The sequence below is a fragment of the Nannobrachium achirus genome (assembly GCF_963921795.1).
Source record: "Nannobrachium achirus genome assembly, chromosome: 19".
In the NCBI taxonomy this organism is placed as follows: domain Eukaryota; kingdom Metazoa; phylum Chordata; class Actinopteri; order Myctophiformes; family Myctophidae; genus Nannobrachium; species Nannobrachium achirus.
Window position 1 is genome coordinate 35,810,298 of NC_137826.1, and position 15,467 is coordinate 35,825,764.

General features: G+C 41.7%; 2 protein-coding genes across 2 annotated transcripts in view; one reads left to right on the plus strand and one right to left on the minus strand.

Moving 5' to 3' along the window:
- The window catches only part of sec24a (SEC24 homolog A, COPII coat complex component), a 31,078-nt gene extending 29,284 nt beyond the window's left edge, over positions 1–1,794 (minus strand). Inside the window, exon 1 of the mRNA XM_080749175.1 lies at positions 1,365–1,794. Within this exon, the coding sequence (XP_080605301.1) occupies positions 1,365–1,428 (64 nt within the window). The 5' untranslated portion in view covers positions 1,429–1,794. The remainder of the gene's footprint in view (positions 1–1,364) is intronic.
- Positions 1,795–3,518: 1,724 nt separating this feature from the next.
- sar1b (secretion associated, Ras related GTPase 1B) lies at positions 3,519–13,980 on the plus strand. Its single transcript, XM_080749810.1, has 7 exons — positions 3,519–3,684; positions 6,865–6,940; positions 9,864–9,983; positions 10,265–10,330; positions 10,512–10,615; positions 11,811–11,942; positions 13,039–13,980. The coding sequence occupies exons 2-7, from the start codon at positions 6,883–6,885 to the stop codon at positions 13,153–13,155; spliced, it is 597 nt and encodes a 198-aa protein (XP_080605936.1). The 5' UTR covers positions 3,519–3,684; positions 6,865–6,882; the 3' UTR covers positions 13,156–13,980.
- The last annotated feature ends 1,487 nt before the right edge of the window (positions 13,981–15,467 follow it).

The window sequence follows — 15,467 nt, forward strand, 5'->3', positions numbered from 1 at the left end:
GATTAAGGGGTATGGGCTAGATTGACACACTTTCAACACTGTCTAGGCTACTTGTCTACTAGGTTTTAGTTTCAGAAGCCACTTTGAGGCAGAATGCGGCATCAGACCTGTACTCTACCATTGAGTAACTAATTCTAGATTATCTTACTATTTTCTTGCATATTGCTTTCAGATAGAGTAGAGTTCAAAGGACACTGTTGGTGGTGCAGATGGCCCTATGCTTCAATGAGATAACAGATTACAGGTGAATGTGATGAACTATTCGAGATCAATCGCAAGTTATCAATAGTTAGTACAAACTACAGTACTTACAGTGCTTGAAACAAAGACCGGTTAGAACTGTCTCATCTTCACGTGATAAGAAAAAGAACCCACGCAATCAGTGATTAAACTGTGTTGTTGATCTTAACTTTATCCCGATATTCTTGAAACCTAAAAACAGCCATGTCAGCATTCTGAAACTAAACCAAGTCACTGACTAGCGGATCATGAAAAAAAAAAGTTCTCTGGCAACAAATCTGGATCTTCCCCAACATGCCACATGTACAAAGAGAATGCAGAAAACAAAAACGCACTGGGCTAATAGCATATCAATATAGTATGCTGCAAATCAGTATTGCAAAACAATAAAGTCATTTAAGTTACACTCATATCATAGCTATGGGATTTCCTCAGACTTGAAGGAAGAAAAAAAAAGATTGAGTCACAATTGTCACGGGACCAAAACCAAACGAGATCTATAATATCTGCTGTGATCAGAATACACATACTGTATACGAGTCAAATATGCTTCGTCTATACAACGTTGTACAGTGTCGTGTCGCTCGCCGAAAAGAGTAGACAGAGTATACGTATACTAAATTAAGATTGAGGGTGACAGAGTGACATTTAGCGACGTCGGGCGTTGTTGTGCCAGCCTACCCTGTTGGCATAGCAGTGGCGTGAAGCTACACTCTGGTCTGGGTCTGGTTCAAAAAATACAACCAATCACCAAAAAGGGAAAGTTGTCGCTGGCCGACATTAGCTGCCCCGGGTTATCGTGTGGCTAAAGTTAGCTTCCCCACTGACTTGACCCACTGTCCTCTTTACTCAGCACTAAATGGCTATAGAACGACGGCTAAGCTTAGCCGGGTTGCTAACAGGTTGTTGGGTGAGGGTGGGTCGCCAGTCAGCAGCACCAACACAGCAGCGGTGGTGCTGCCGCTTGTCGAAAACGAACAGAATCTAATTCTAACAGTAACAGATCTTCGCGTTGTGAACATCTGTTAGATCTTTTCGACAAGCGGCACCGACCGTAGAATAGGCTAGCCTAGCACCGCTGGTTTAGCTCCAGCAGCTCAGTCAGTCCCCCCTCCATTGCTTACCGTTCGCATACGGCTGTCCTCCTCCTCCTGCCCCGTTCTGGGAGTTGAAGCCCGGAGCTGACATGTCGAAACAACCCTTGGTTTGGTCGGTTTAGCCTGAACACAGCCAGCGGCTAGCCTAGCGGCTGCGTCTCTCTACTTTAGTTAGTTAAGTTAGCTAGTGGAGCTAGCTAGCTTGCTAACTTGATGATGATGAAACCAGAAACGACGTATCACTGGGAACCGGCTCCTATTTGTCGGGTATCGGTGTCGCAGACATCACAGGACCACCACCGTGGCGGCTGACGCCATTATTATTCCGCCCCGGTTGGGTTCGGGTTCCGTTGCGGTGTTGTTGTGTGTGTGAGTGACGGGTGGAACCAACAGGCCTCCTCGTCAAGATGTGACACACTTCGTTCTCCTCCTCCTCCTTCTCCTTCTTCTTCTACTAGTTTTACATCTTCTTCTTCCACAGGAAGTTGGGATCACCCAGGAACAACGTCGTTAATATTTATTTATTTGTATGTTTTTTTTAGGAGTGTCCCGTTAAAGTTTCTGTGTTTTAATGCCTCGTATTTCGTCTATTTTTTTTATTTTTAATTTTTTTAAATTAATATCTTTATATGTAATATTATATGCAAATATAGTACAGTCGTCTGACTGTCGCAAATAAAGTTTGGAGGGATGCAAAAAAAAATCTATCCTCCTCAAGCATGCGCAGTATGTACACGTGGCACTTCCTCTGCGTGTTCCCAGGAATGTCAGTGTACTGGAAACAAGTCAGAAAGGATGAAGACATGATTGCGTGCTGTCTGTCTGGCATTTTCCCTCATTTACTGGTTCTTTGCTTATTGATTAATCAATAAAATGCTCTTGCAGATATCAAATAATACTGCTTATAACCATAATAGTGGGTCAGTACCATAGACTCCAGGGCTGCCAAGTGCCAACCCCTAGGCAGGCAAGCTTGAGGGGCTTCCCTCAATCTTGAGAGCCCCCAGTACTGTAATACATTTAAACTGGCTCTTGCTATATATACATTAAAGCAGTACTATTTAATTTTCCTTTTCTACCCCGTATTTGAACTCGGTGGCTTGGGCGCACGCATTCGCCTGGGTGACAGCAGACTGCTGGGCGAGCGTTGGTGTTTTGGCATGGGACCAACTTTGACCAAAAAAATGCACAGACCTGGTTTGTTGTTTAAGTTGGACAAAATGTGGCCATCTCTTCCCAAATATGGAAATGACTGACGCCTGACATCATACTGACACAATATGTCCATATACGGGCATTCCCAGATATGGGAATAATATTGATGACATCAGGGATCTCCATATATGGGCATAAAAGGAACAAGGACGGAATTAATTTGCAAGTGTGACTCGCGTTGCGGTTGGTGAGCTGAGATGAGTTGTCACACACTGTGACGCACATGGGCTTAATATTGATGACATCAGGGATCTCCATATATGGGCATAAAAGCGACAAGGACGGAATTAATTTGCAACATCATTGTAATGTCAGAACAGGTCAGAGTCTGCTGAGCTGGGATATTGATGACATCAGGGATCTCCAATGAGCATAAAAGGAACAAGGACGGAAATTCATTTGCAACATCATTGTGATGTCAGAACAGGTCAGCTATATATCCTTCTGCTGAGCTGGGATGAGGTGTTACACACTGACACATGGACGCACGCACAGGATTTGGAGGTTTTTATAGTAAATGTTCAAACTTCAACTCAGCTTTACGCAGTTATTATTGCTTGTATTTTTCTCTTAACACATTTTTATACTTTTTTAGATAAAAAAAGGAATCCCAGTGGAAACTTTGTGCGTGTTCAGCGAAGCCCACTCAGTTTCTGCATGAACTACATTTCTAGTTTATATACATTATTATATTGTGTGTGTGTGTGTGTGTGTGTGTGTGTGTGTGTGTGTGATATATATGTGTGTGTATTATATATACACACACACACACACACACGCACACACAATATCTAACACAATATTAATTATAATATTTATATAACATAAATATTATAATATTTGTTATATTATTATTTTGTTTTCTTCCATGTGGTGTTTGTAACAGGTTTGTAACCCTGCCCGGAAAGCTGAGTGTGAAACATAAACAGGAAGGGCTTGTTGGACGGTGGGACAGGCCAGCCATTGCAGTGTCGTGGCTCAGTAACAAAACACCGAGCGGAGGCACAGTCAGCGGCAGCCAGAAAAGAACTGCAATTTGCGGACTCTCTTTTTGATCCAGGGACCCCGTTTTTCATGGTTTACACGAACAAAGCTCGCCATTTGAATTCATCTATCTAGACGTAATCAACGGGTAAGTGTGACAGTGAACGCCATCACCCCCTGAAAAGAAGAAGTGAGAAGAAGGGAAAGGAAAGGAGTGCGTTTGAGACACATCGGCATCTGTGTGCTAGGAAACGCAGCGGCTAACGATGCTAAGCTAACGTGGCTAGCGGCAGGGCTAGGCAGAAAAAAGCCTTTAAAAATGTATACTCTGTCGCATGCCAGACAGAACGGATCTATGCGAGGCGCTGTTTACCTGTGGGTGTGTTCTTTTTTTTGGCAAGCGACATCGTCGTACTGAGGAGTAAATAAAGTTTAGGAATTGGCTAACGTTAGCTTAGCATCGCCGCTGGAGCCTGTTGATGCAACGTCGCCTGTCTGTTCTCTTGCCTTGGACAACATATGACACGTAGCTGCTAGCTTCGTGCTAACGATGGGCTAACTGGTTAGCCAGCCAGCCTCACCCTGTCTTCTTTAGATAATGTTGTCATATGTTGTTTTTTCCCCCTGGTATTACGTAAATACAGCTGTAACATTAGATCAAGTCAGCCATTGTCCCCAGATTTGATTTGTATATCCTTTGTAATAATCATACAGAGCATTGTTGGTAGCTTTAAGTTAAAGACAAACCTAGCTGCCTGGATCTAAAAGACTAGGATTAACTTGCCTTAGTTTGACAGCCGTGTCAGTCAAACCATAATCAGTGATTAGTAACCTAAACGCTAAATAAATCATTGTTAGATATTATATGCTTGCAATCTTTGGCAACCATCGTTCTACTAAGCTGGTGATTTCACACACAAGTTGATTAACCACTAGTACTGTTGTTGGTATGCATAGTTAAACATGATTCATTATCCCTGACCTCAAAACGGCAAGAACATGACTCTTGAATATTATCAAGCTGCTAGTGGGGGTGCTGAGGCAACCAGCAGTGATTTAATGTAATACTGTAACGTTATGTTAATGATAACAAACTGTAGCAAGGTGAATGTTTGGAATCCTACCCTCTGAATGGTGTCAAGTTGACACTGACAATGTTTATGAAAACTATGATTAATTTGGCTGGCAGATGGATTTGGTATAGTTCGATAGTATAATGTACTGATTGTTTTTGTATCTGTTTTTTGGGGCAATTTCAGTTAGTGCTGGGTAATCAATACATTTGCATTTTTGTTAAACTCGTTCAAAACCAGTGAATGTTTTTTGCAACATGGAATTTACACCATGGCATTTTATTTAACCCGGTCTGTTCTTTGCTATAAAAGATACAACAACAGATTGTCAGACAATCATATTTGGAGAAGTTAATCTTCTCCATAAAAGTGCATGTTATGAGGTCAGACATTGTGTGAGACGTGTGTGGTGATTGTAGGCTATGAATGTTGTAGTTTCTTTTCCCTTTTTGTCAACTCTTTCCGGCCGGCATCCACAGCTAACACGCGACTGTGGGAACCCTGGCCTCTGGTGCTGGCCCACAGCGTAGCGGCACTCAGTCAGCTGTAGCGGGGCAGACAGCGAGGAAGGCAACAAGTTGAGCCAGAGCGTAGCCGCTGCTGACGTGTAGTTCTTGACCTTTGGCTGCCGTATACTTTAGCCCTGGAACTGTTTGCACGTTATGCAACCAGGCACACAGGTTGTCCCTAGCCTGAAATGTTACGATGCCACCCTAGCTGTCACAGAAGAAGCAGATGGTGAAGAAGGTGAAAGGGAGAGTGTCAGAGTGTCTGTCAAAATGACAACTGACCCCTTTCAGGACATTGCTTCTGCTTCGTTAGCTTTATCCCCGTGGCCCCTGACTTTATTTCCCTATTTCCATTGGTAAGAGAGAGGGCAGTACTACTGCCTGAGATTTGATCACATGTGGATCATACAGTGGAAGAAGAAGCATGACGTGAAAACACCCAAACAGTAATGCAGTGTTGCATCTGGGCAGACACTAGTCCAGGGGTCAGGCCAAGGACCCCTTAGTTGAGAGAGAGATGAAGAACACAGCCTTTTCATTCCATATATATTGTTTTACAGCACGATCATCTGTGTATTTTTGTTTCATGTCAGTTGGTTTTCAGATATTTAACCACTTGAACCGTCAATACTTAATAAACTTGACCTTTCACTCGTGAGCTTGTAGATCGGCTATTTTTGGCAAAGAGGTTTGGGAAAGTGGTTACTAAAAAGGGAGAAAAAGGTTTCTATCACACAAAGATTTGGAGGACCCCCTGTAGTAACTCTGAGGACCCCCTGTGGGGTCCCGGACCCCCTGTTGAAGACCCCTGCACTAGTCTATTATTGAATTTGTAAGTGAATTTGTAAAATGGGCTGTAAGTCAGTAATAATTGTTGTTACAAGTGAAGGGCAACAGCTGGTTAGGTCCATTTACCACACAACAAGAAGTTGTGACTTGAATAACATAATGCATTTTCAATGCCATGGCTATATAGTGTGGACAGATCATCACGTGTGCACATACACTTCAGGTATTAGGAAAAGGTCACAGTTTGTGAACAGTGAACATTGCTCTGAACTGCCTGTTCCACAGTCTGATGAATCCCTACTGGAACAAGATTATCATGTGCCATAGAAAGACAGTCACTAACTGTCAGTTCTCTTATCACCTGTTGCTACAGTATTCCAGATAGGCTGAGCAGATCTCCTCTCCACCAAACTGGTGACTAAAGCATGTTTATGAGGTCCGTGATGACCAGTCCTGATTGGGGCAGTGATTGATGGTGTCCCTATGTGATCTGCATTTTGATGACAAAAAATGAAACTTGTCGTTTTGTTTTCTAGTCTCTGGGGGAATTTGTGGAGAAATGCAGCTGGCAAGTAACCGACTGCCACCGAACAATGTGTGCCTTTTGAAGCAGAGAGAATTATCATTCAGTGAGTGAGTTTACAGTCAGAAGAACAGGTTTGGCTGAGCATAAGACAAGATAACACAAGTTTACAGTATATTTCTACGCATATAAAGGCAGTAGCAACGAGCCGTTTTCAGTGTTTTCCTCTCATCAGGACAGGTAGTTGGTCTTATTTTCAGTTAACGCATTTACTTACTGTAGATAGTGAGCCCAGAGCTGCATATTAAACCACATCACTTTGAAAGTGTGATATCTCTGTCTCATTATTATTGTCATTATTTGTGTATATGTGTACAGTACTACAGTATGCATATTTTCCTCCTTACCTATGTTTCTCCCTGTTTGTTTTTCAGGATTCAACAGCTCCGGATATGTCCTTCATATTTGATTGGATTTATAGTGGTTTCAGTAGCGTACTGCAGTTTTTAGGTGAGTCTTTAAACAATCATCCCAATGTTCCAACAAAATTGTATTTCTATTCAAATGCCAAGTGTAATATCTAGTCCCTATATTTAACCAATATTTAACCAAAGTAGTGTCACTTTATTATGCAACAACAGAGACACAGTGGTAATTCTAGAGGGCTTGGTGCCTTCCTGATTACAACTTTTCATAATCACACAAGAGCTACTTTAAATGGTTAGAACCACTGGTCTCCCTTACATGCTGGTTGGTCCCCAGGTATACAGCGAAAAGGTGAGCCAGTGGTATGGTTATCATGCACAATAGTAGGCCTTGTTCCTTGGGACCCATGACCCATGTCGGTCCCTTTGTGGCAGTAAGTAGAGTTTGTGCAGGTGTTGGCTTACCGTACGTCCCACTGATCTGAAAACACAGACAGACACATATCACCTCCATAACGGTTGATTACCACTGCCAGATTTAATGGAGGAAAATGGGGAAAGCCGCCATTTTAGTAGGGGTGGAACAGTTAATCGATTACAAATAATAATCAAAATACTGGAAATAATTTATCTACAAGCTCACAACACGTCTCGATGAGAGCTTGTAGATCGGCTATCTTATTTATTTTTGTGCAACACCATTGTACAACAAAGTATTACAAGTATTCTGGTCAGTCAGACTTAACTAGACAGATCGATTTAGTGTTCATGACACGTTGTGAGCTTGTAGGTCGGCCAATTACACTGGCTAAATTGATTCTGATGCTATATTTACACCGCCTGAAGTACCCTTGCCTGGGGGTCCCCAGATGCCACTTTGAGAACCACTGCTCTAAAAAACACAATTGGCCTTGTTTGCGGGTCATAAGCCGGTAGAGGAGAGGAGGGGGTCCTGTACAGGTTGTTGCACCTGTTCGACAGGGAACAGAACTGAGAGGGATGGTGTGTTCTTCTGCGTTACACGTTATGCTTTCCTATTGAAACCTTTTACCGTCGGGTGAAAAGAAGCAGCTGGCCCTCGCCAGATGTGGTTGTCTACCCCTTCCCCCGACTAAACAATCAGGGCTGGCAATGATGAGAACTATAGAGCTATAAATCGTTCTTTGGAGATCATTGACATAGTAAGACTACCATGGGTTGAGGTTTGGCTTTCCTTTGGGCTACCCACAGAAAAAGTGTGAGCAGTAGTGCATGGCACTATAGAACACTTAGGATGAGACTGCCCAGTGCCCACCAAATAACACATGATGTAATAAATAAATAAATAAGCCTCTGAGAAACACAGCAGCAAAACGTGATTTCCACAGCACCCCGGCTTCTTACATTTGTCTGACAGACTAAAGGAACGGCTGGACATGAGCGATTATCTGGCAAGAGTATCCTTTAGTAGACCGTGTGAGAGGTTCAAAGACTCAATCGTAAGCCTCCCGATTTGCTCACAGATGATGGGGGGCCACCCTGATAATTTATCAAATATGTTTGATACTTATTCTGGATGTTGGCATCATTACTGTCCGATTGGGATGGCAGAAGTGGCGTGCGAGAGACTACTACAAGGAGACAGACGTGAATGAGAGGACCGCTGACATGATGACCAGTCAAAACAGTCTGTGGTGTATTGGACGGCTGAGGCTTGTCAGTGTGTTTTGTGGCAACAACACGGCAGACAGGACCATTACCACTGCACGTTTAACCGGCTCTGTTATTTACAATCTTCTGTTTCCACAATTTGTTCACGTGAGATGAGACTTTCCTTTAGTTTCTTATGTAAACATATTTCCAAGTCGTTAAAGATTTGAAAACTCTTGTAGTACTGCATGAACTGGGTGGAGCAAAATTGGGCGGTGATTCTGTAGTGTCAACCAAGCCCTCACCCCCAGAGTCCACTGCTCTACTTTGAGTGTCAGAGCATGTGGAGGTGCTGCAGAGCAGTCGATCCGGCTCACCCTGTCAGACGGGTAGCTCTGTCACTGTGCTCCGATGAGCAACCATGATGACGTACTTAGTATCTATGAAGTATGAAGCTTCTCGACACCCACAGCTGGATGGCAGCGGTAGCGTTATGCTGACTGATGGGAAACACCACCATGAAAAGGTCCTTTTCATAACCCTGTCCTACAGAAACCCAAAGAGGAGACCTTATCGGATGCTTAATATGCATGTTGTGTGTATGTTGCCAGAGGTGCGGCATCACACCACCTGATAGTCAACAGATGTACAGTATAACAGATCTGTGTATCTTCATTTAGATTCCAATATAGTGTAGCCTTGATGTTTAATGCATTATATTATTAAGTATTCTAAGTGAGACATTTTTGTCACTGAAACCTGCAGCAGAAACATCTTGGACCAAAGAATAAAACAAAATTGAAAGTGATGTGGAGGCAAAACAAACCAAAAAGCTATACCTGCCATTACTTAAATTTACCGCTATTAAAAAACATTGACTTTCGGGGTTGTCTACCACGTTATCCTTACCTTTTAACGTGGGCGCGTGCGTGCACGATCTGTGACGGATCATGCACCAGGCGTGTGTACACCCGATCACAGCTTTCAAACAAAAGCTGAATTGAAAAAGACGCTTCCATCGCTGAGCTCCGTCTGCGTCTACTAGTGTTTACATGATAGCTAACGTTAGCTGCGCTCTGTTCCTGCCTTCGACCGGATAGACCGGAAATGAGTCCGGAAGCACTGTTTCGCGGGTGCTTAGCGATAAACAGCGATCATACTTTTAAATGTTTTATCGCGAGTAAAGCATATTAAATTCTCAGGTGTATTGGACCTGGTGGAGAGGAACATAGGCTTTTTCTCGCGATTATCGGGGTGAGGCAGTAAATGAGTTCCATAGTATAATACGTTTACACAGACAAAGTTGTGTTGTATTCAGCTTGATATTTTGCTATATTTCTGACATGTTTCTTGGTTGTTATTATTATTTTATTTTTCAGGACTGTACAAGAAATCAGGCAAATTAGTATTTCTTGGACTGGACAATGCTGGCAAGACGACGCTACTGCACATGCTCAAAGATGACAGATTGGGACAACATGTGCCAACTTTACATCCCAGTGAGTTGGCGCTTAATTTATGCCTGTACTACACACAACTTGCTCACTCTCACTCGCATCCATGCCAACACAACATGTCAGATTTGTGCCATTAAATCTTAGATACCTTTTTTTCCTGCAATGGTTTAATGATCACCAACAATTGACTTGAGGTGAAATGGAAAAGACAATTTCCTTGGATTCAGTTCACTCATGCCTTCCCTCAGACTTGATACCAACCGATCAACTCCTGTACTATTGAATATTTGTGTTTGATCTAACCATACTGCTTTTGCTACCAGCCTCGGAAGAGCTGACGATCGCTGGCATGACCTTCACTACATTCGACCTTGGAGGCCATGCACAAGGTGTGTGACTGTCTGTGTGTCTTTGTGATTTGCATATGCATTTTAGCCTTCGTGCAAATGGTGTTTTAACTACCTAAGCCATATTTTACACCTGTGCCCTTTTTAGTAGAGTATGAGAATGTTTGTGACGCAACCATACACCTGCTCTGTTGTTGAATTTTGATTTTCTGTATTCACCCAGCGCGCAGAGTGTGGAAAAACTACCTCCCTGCCATCAATGGCATCGTCTTCCTTGTGGATTGTGCGGACCACCCCAGATTGGCTGAGTCCAAAACAGAACTCGATGTAAGCATCTGACAAGAGTTTAATAAGACTTGAAAGGACATCTGAGTCAGAATCCGTGCTAAACATAAAACACTTGAAGTTTTATGATAATGATAGTTCTTTATTAAAGGATTTAGGTGAGGTCATGAACTGATGAATAATAATGCATTTATTATTTGACACTTCCAGCCAAGGTTTTTAATGGTTTTGCATTTTTCATTATTTTTTAAATGGGTTTGCTAATTTATTTTAGTTATTTTGTGAATAGTTGTTTTATTAATTTTAGTTTCTCATTGTAATATGGGTTACTGGTCAGGGTGAGGTTCACAAAGATGTTTTGTCCAATGAAAAACATATACATTTAGCAACAACTAAAAGGAAGATAATACTAGACTTATGTATGGAATAAATTGGCAAAGACAAAAAAAATGCATTTTCTCCATGATTTTAGTTTGTTTTATTTAATTGAGCAACCACAATACCATTTCAGATAGTTAGTGTTAGTTCACCTATTTTTGACATAAAGCTGTGTGAAATACTTGCCATTAAAACAGTGGTTAAAAATGTATTAATTGATTACCAGAGTCCCGTGGTCAGAGTTCTGGTCAGTTTTGGGGTGGGGGCCATTTGGCATGGCCCAATCATTGAAAATAGATTAATCCATAAAAACTAGCGTCATTTGTATTGTTGGCCTATTTCTACCATATAGAGCGAGGTTTCGTTCTGATCAGCTGACTGCAAAGCACCTTGTTTTGGGGAAATACGTTGCAGCGGCGTAGTGATACTGGACACACAAAATAGTACCATGTGACAGAGGGGTCAAAGTTGAACGAAAGTTTGTCTATTTGGTAGAAATAGGTCAACAATACAAATGACGCTAGTTTTGTGGATTCATCTGTTTTTAATGATGGGGCCATGAGCCCCTGCCAAATAACCGGAACTACTTTATATTCATCTAAAACTGACCAGAACTCTGACCACGGGACTCTGGTAATGAATTAATACATTTGTAACCACTATTTTAATGGCAAGTATTTCACACAGCTTTATGTCAAAAATAGGTGAACTAACACTTTAAGTTTAACTGAAAAAAATAAAAATAATAATACATACATACATCTAGTATTCGTTTAGTTACCTCTAATACCGTAGCTTCCAGGCAGGCTGGTCCTTAGGCCAGGCAGTAACAATGTGTTCATCCTCCTCCCATCACCAGGCACTTATGACGGATGAGACCATTGGAAACGTGCCTATACTGATCCTGGGCAACAAGATCGACAGACCAGAAGCCATCAGCGAGGAGAAGCTGAGAGAAATCTTTGGATTGTACGGACAGACGACGGGCAAGGTGAGGAGGAGATGACAACACAGAGAATAAGCACATTAGGGATGTAAATAATCAAAGTAATCAGTTAAAAAAACATCAATAGTGGGTTTCATTAAAAGATGATCTATTTTGCAAGAAATTGAAATAACACTTTTTTGCATTGAAATCTTTTTGAAATGGTTAAAATAGCTGATCTACACGTTTACAGCGTGTTGTGAGCTTGTAGATTGGCTATGTTTGTGCAAGACTGTTTTACCCCTAGTCAACTAAGAAAACATTTACTTTGATTAGTCTATATATTATAAAACTAATAATGATAAAAGGAACTTCTCAATTAGTTGATCAAGCGGAAAAGTAACCGTTAATACTTGTAGATCTTAAGCACATAAAGTGACTTCAGGTCATTTTCACAACTTAGAGCCTTGGGAATGCGTGGACACATGTTCCGGGGGTCCCTAGCAAAATGATTTCTAGTTGGGATGGGAACCAAATGGACCCTTGCAGCTTGTAACTCTGACAGTTTGCAAATGTTACCCTTACGTGTCCATTTGGTTCCATTTGTACACTTGTCAGTGGAGGGGTTTGCGTGGCCTACTGCAGTGGTTCTCAACCTGTGGGTCGAGACCCCCAGGGGGGGGGACCCAAATTATTTTCGGGGGTCCCCACTCCCCAGATGATTAACTTTATGTGCAATATTGTTTTCTCACTCAACAGTAAACGAACCAGCATAAAGTTTAAGTGTATAGAGGGTTTATAGACATTTCTAAAGTGACAATTTAAGGACTTTTTAATACCTCAAAAATGGCAAATTAAACATTGGCCAAATTGTCAAATATTAGAGGCAGAAATTGTGAAAATAGTCACGAGGCGTTGTGAGCATGTAGATCTGCTATTTTCACAATAGAACCGTGTTATACAAAATGTAATGCCTCAACTCTTAGTTCTGGTCAGGGTGGAGGGTCCCCAGTTAAAATATGATTATTTAGGGGGTCGCGGCCTGAAAAGCTTGAGAACCACTGGCCTACTGTATACCAAACAGGTGGTCATTAAAACGTAAATGTTTGAGAACCACAGTTCTGAAGATGTGTTTTTCCCCCCTCATCATCATCATCATCAGGGCAACATTCCCATGAAGGAGCTGAACACGAGACCACTAGAGGTGTTCATGTGCAGCGTGTTGAAGAGGCAAGGCTACGGAGAGGGCTTCCGCTGGCTCTCCCAGTACATCGACTAAAAAAAACACCCGCCCAGCACCACCACCACCACCGCCACCACCATCAGGGGGCGCTAAAACCGACCATCCAGACCACCCGCTGCCGCCACCAGTACCACCATACATCAGCCCCATGTTTGGTTTAGAAAAAGTCTGCCTTCACCATCAGCGCAACCGATTTTAAACGTTGAACCCAATAGACTTTTATTGGTCGAACATTTGGTCAGACACACAAACAAATGTACCAACATACATACATATACATATATAAACATGCACGAGCGCGCGCACACACACACACACACTTTCATTTCTCTGTCATTCCTTTCCTAAGAGAATAATATAGCATTGATTTCTCCAGCAGAGTGCAGTGTGCAAAATCACAGTGGTGATTTCCTTTCTATATTGTTTTCCATTCTTCTTCTTTTTTTTCCTGCCTTCTCCTCGCCATTTTGCCATCTGTTGAGTGTGATGAATGCATTCTAACTGTAAATCTGTACACGATATTATTGATATAGCTCCACTCCACCAACACCACTTCGTTGACACGTTTTGGGTCAGCAAGAGAGCCATAATAGTCGTATGTTGCAATAGTTTTTTGTTTGTTTTTTAAACCAGAAAGAAATGCAGACATAGTATTTAATCAAGGCATTTTCTTTTTGTCTTACTTCCCCTTCTTACATTCTACCCTTCTTTTCTTTTTTTTCTTCTTTTTTTACATGGTTTGAATAAACATAGAACATGTGTGGCCACCTAAATATAGCTCCCATCTATTAAGGAATCATGTGTGGCTGTTTGGACCATTAAAATGGAGTTGTGCATTCATCTTGATGCATTGGAAATGGATCCATTTGAGATTGTTTAGTTCTTTTTGTCACATCAATTTGAACTTAGGGTATTCTGATTTCTTTTGGGCGGGGGGAGGGGTGAGTTTTCTATTTGTGGGCAGGCATTGTAGAATTGGAATTGGTCTAAGAAGTCTTTGATCTGTTTTCCTTTTTTAATTACATAGTAAAGTGGTGTGAGGAAAAGACCATGTAATGCAAAATTATATTGGCTATAACTTTCTCAGCTCTTGTTGGAGTTTGAAATTGTTAAGATGGCACAAAACACGAGGAATTCAAGAAATCAGAGAGGAATAGTAAAGATCAGATATTTAACTGAATGAGATGATGTAAAACTAGCTTGATAACATGCAGTAAGAGACCGCGGTGAGGAAATGAAAACAAGTGGGTTGGCACGTTTTGTGACATCTGGTAGCTGTCAATGTTAGAAGTCCATCTTACAGATGTGTTCCCTAAAAGCAAACCTTTTACAGGGTGAGTTTAGTGACCAAGTGTAGATTTTGGAGGACATAGTCCCTTAACGGGAACCGAGTCGGACCATTAGTCCCAATACATGTCTGTCCAATACGCTGTCTTTGTGACAGAAAGTCACGTCAAACCTCGCACTGTTTGTTTCCTTGCTCACTAGCACAGCAATAGTTTTGCGTAGTCTGATGCTTTGAGTTCTCCACCTGCTGATAAGTCTAGTGACTTCGATATTATATTCAACGTAAGGGATAGAATTGTGTGGAAACAGAATTAGGACATTTCAGAAATAACAGCACTGCAGAACCAATGGAAAGACATAACGTCGGTCCTTCGTTATTGGGATGGTGTCATGACTGGTTTTCAAAGCAGTGGGTGTAGATTTGTACTGTTCTAGACCAGATATTGAATTTAGACGATTTTCACCACAATTATCGGCTACAATGAAAGTAGCACAGCTTTTACCTCAAAGAATGAAACTTTACTTTTTAGAATTATTAGGGTCTATTGTTTATTTTGGATTACACTCCGTCCACTAAGCAGCACAACTTAAAAAAAAATATATACATATATATATATAATGTGATAACCAGTTGTCCCTTTGCGCTTGTTCGTCCATATAGACACTGGCAGAAGGTGGTGACTTGTGTGAATCGCTTTTAAAAGATGACATTTTATTGAGCCAAGTGCTGCTTGATGGGTTGGATATATGCCAAACTGCAGGAGGGGCCCCAATGTTCCACTGAGTCCAAAGCTGCCTGTGAGCAAGGCACCAAGCGGTTTAATGTGACCTTCTCTCCCACACACACAACGGCATGTATCGGGGCTGCGCTAGTTCCAAGAAACCTATAAGAAAGGGACCATATATATATGTGTGAAATGTACATGAACACCGTACATGGATTTTTTTATAAGAGGTTCCCTTTGATCTATGTGCATTACTGAAAAAAACTATTATGCATGCCTTGTTCTTTTTGACTTTTAATGACCATTACTCAAGAGTACATTGAGGGATTCAAATGC

Bases quoted from the DNA above. Each gene is read 5' to 3' on its own strand.
- sar1b (XM_080749810.1), top strand. From the start codon at position 6,883: ATGTCCTTCATATTTGATTGGATTTATAGTGGTTTCAGTAGCGTACTG. The intron at 6,941-9,863 runs GTGAGTCTTTAA...TTTATTTTTCAG, and splicing joins TAGCGTACTGCAGTTTTTAG to GACTGTACAAGAAATCAGGC. The intron at 10,616-11,810 runs GTAAGCATCTGA...TCCCATCACCAG, and splicing joins AGTCCAAAACAGAACTCGAT to GCACTTATGACGGATGAGAC.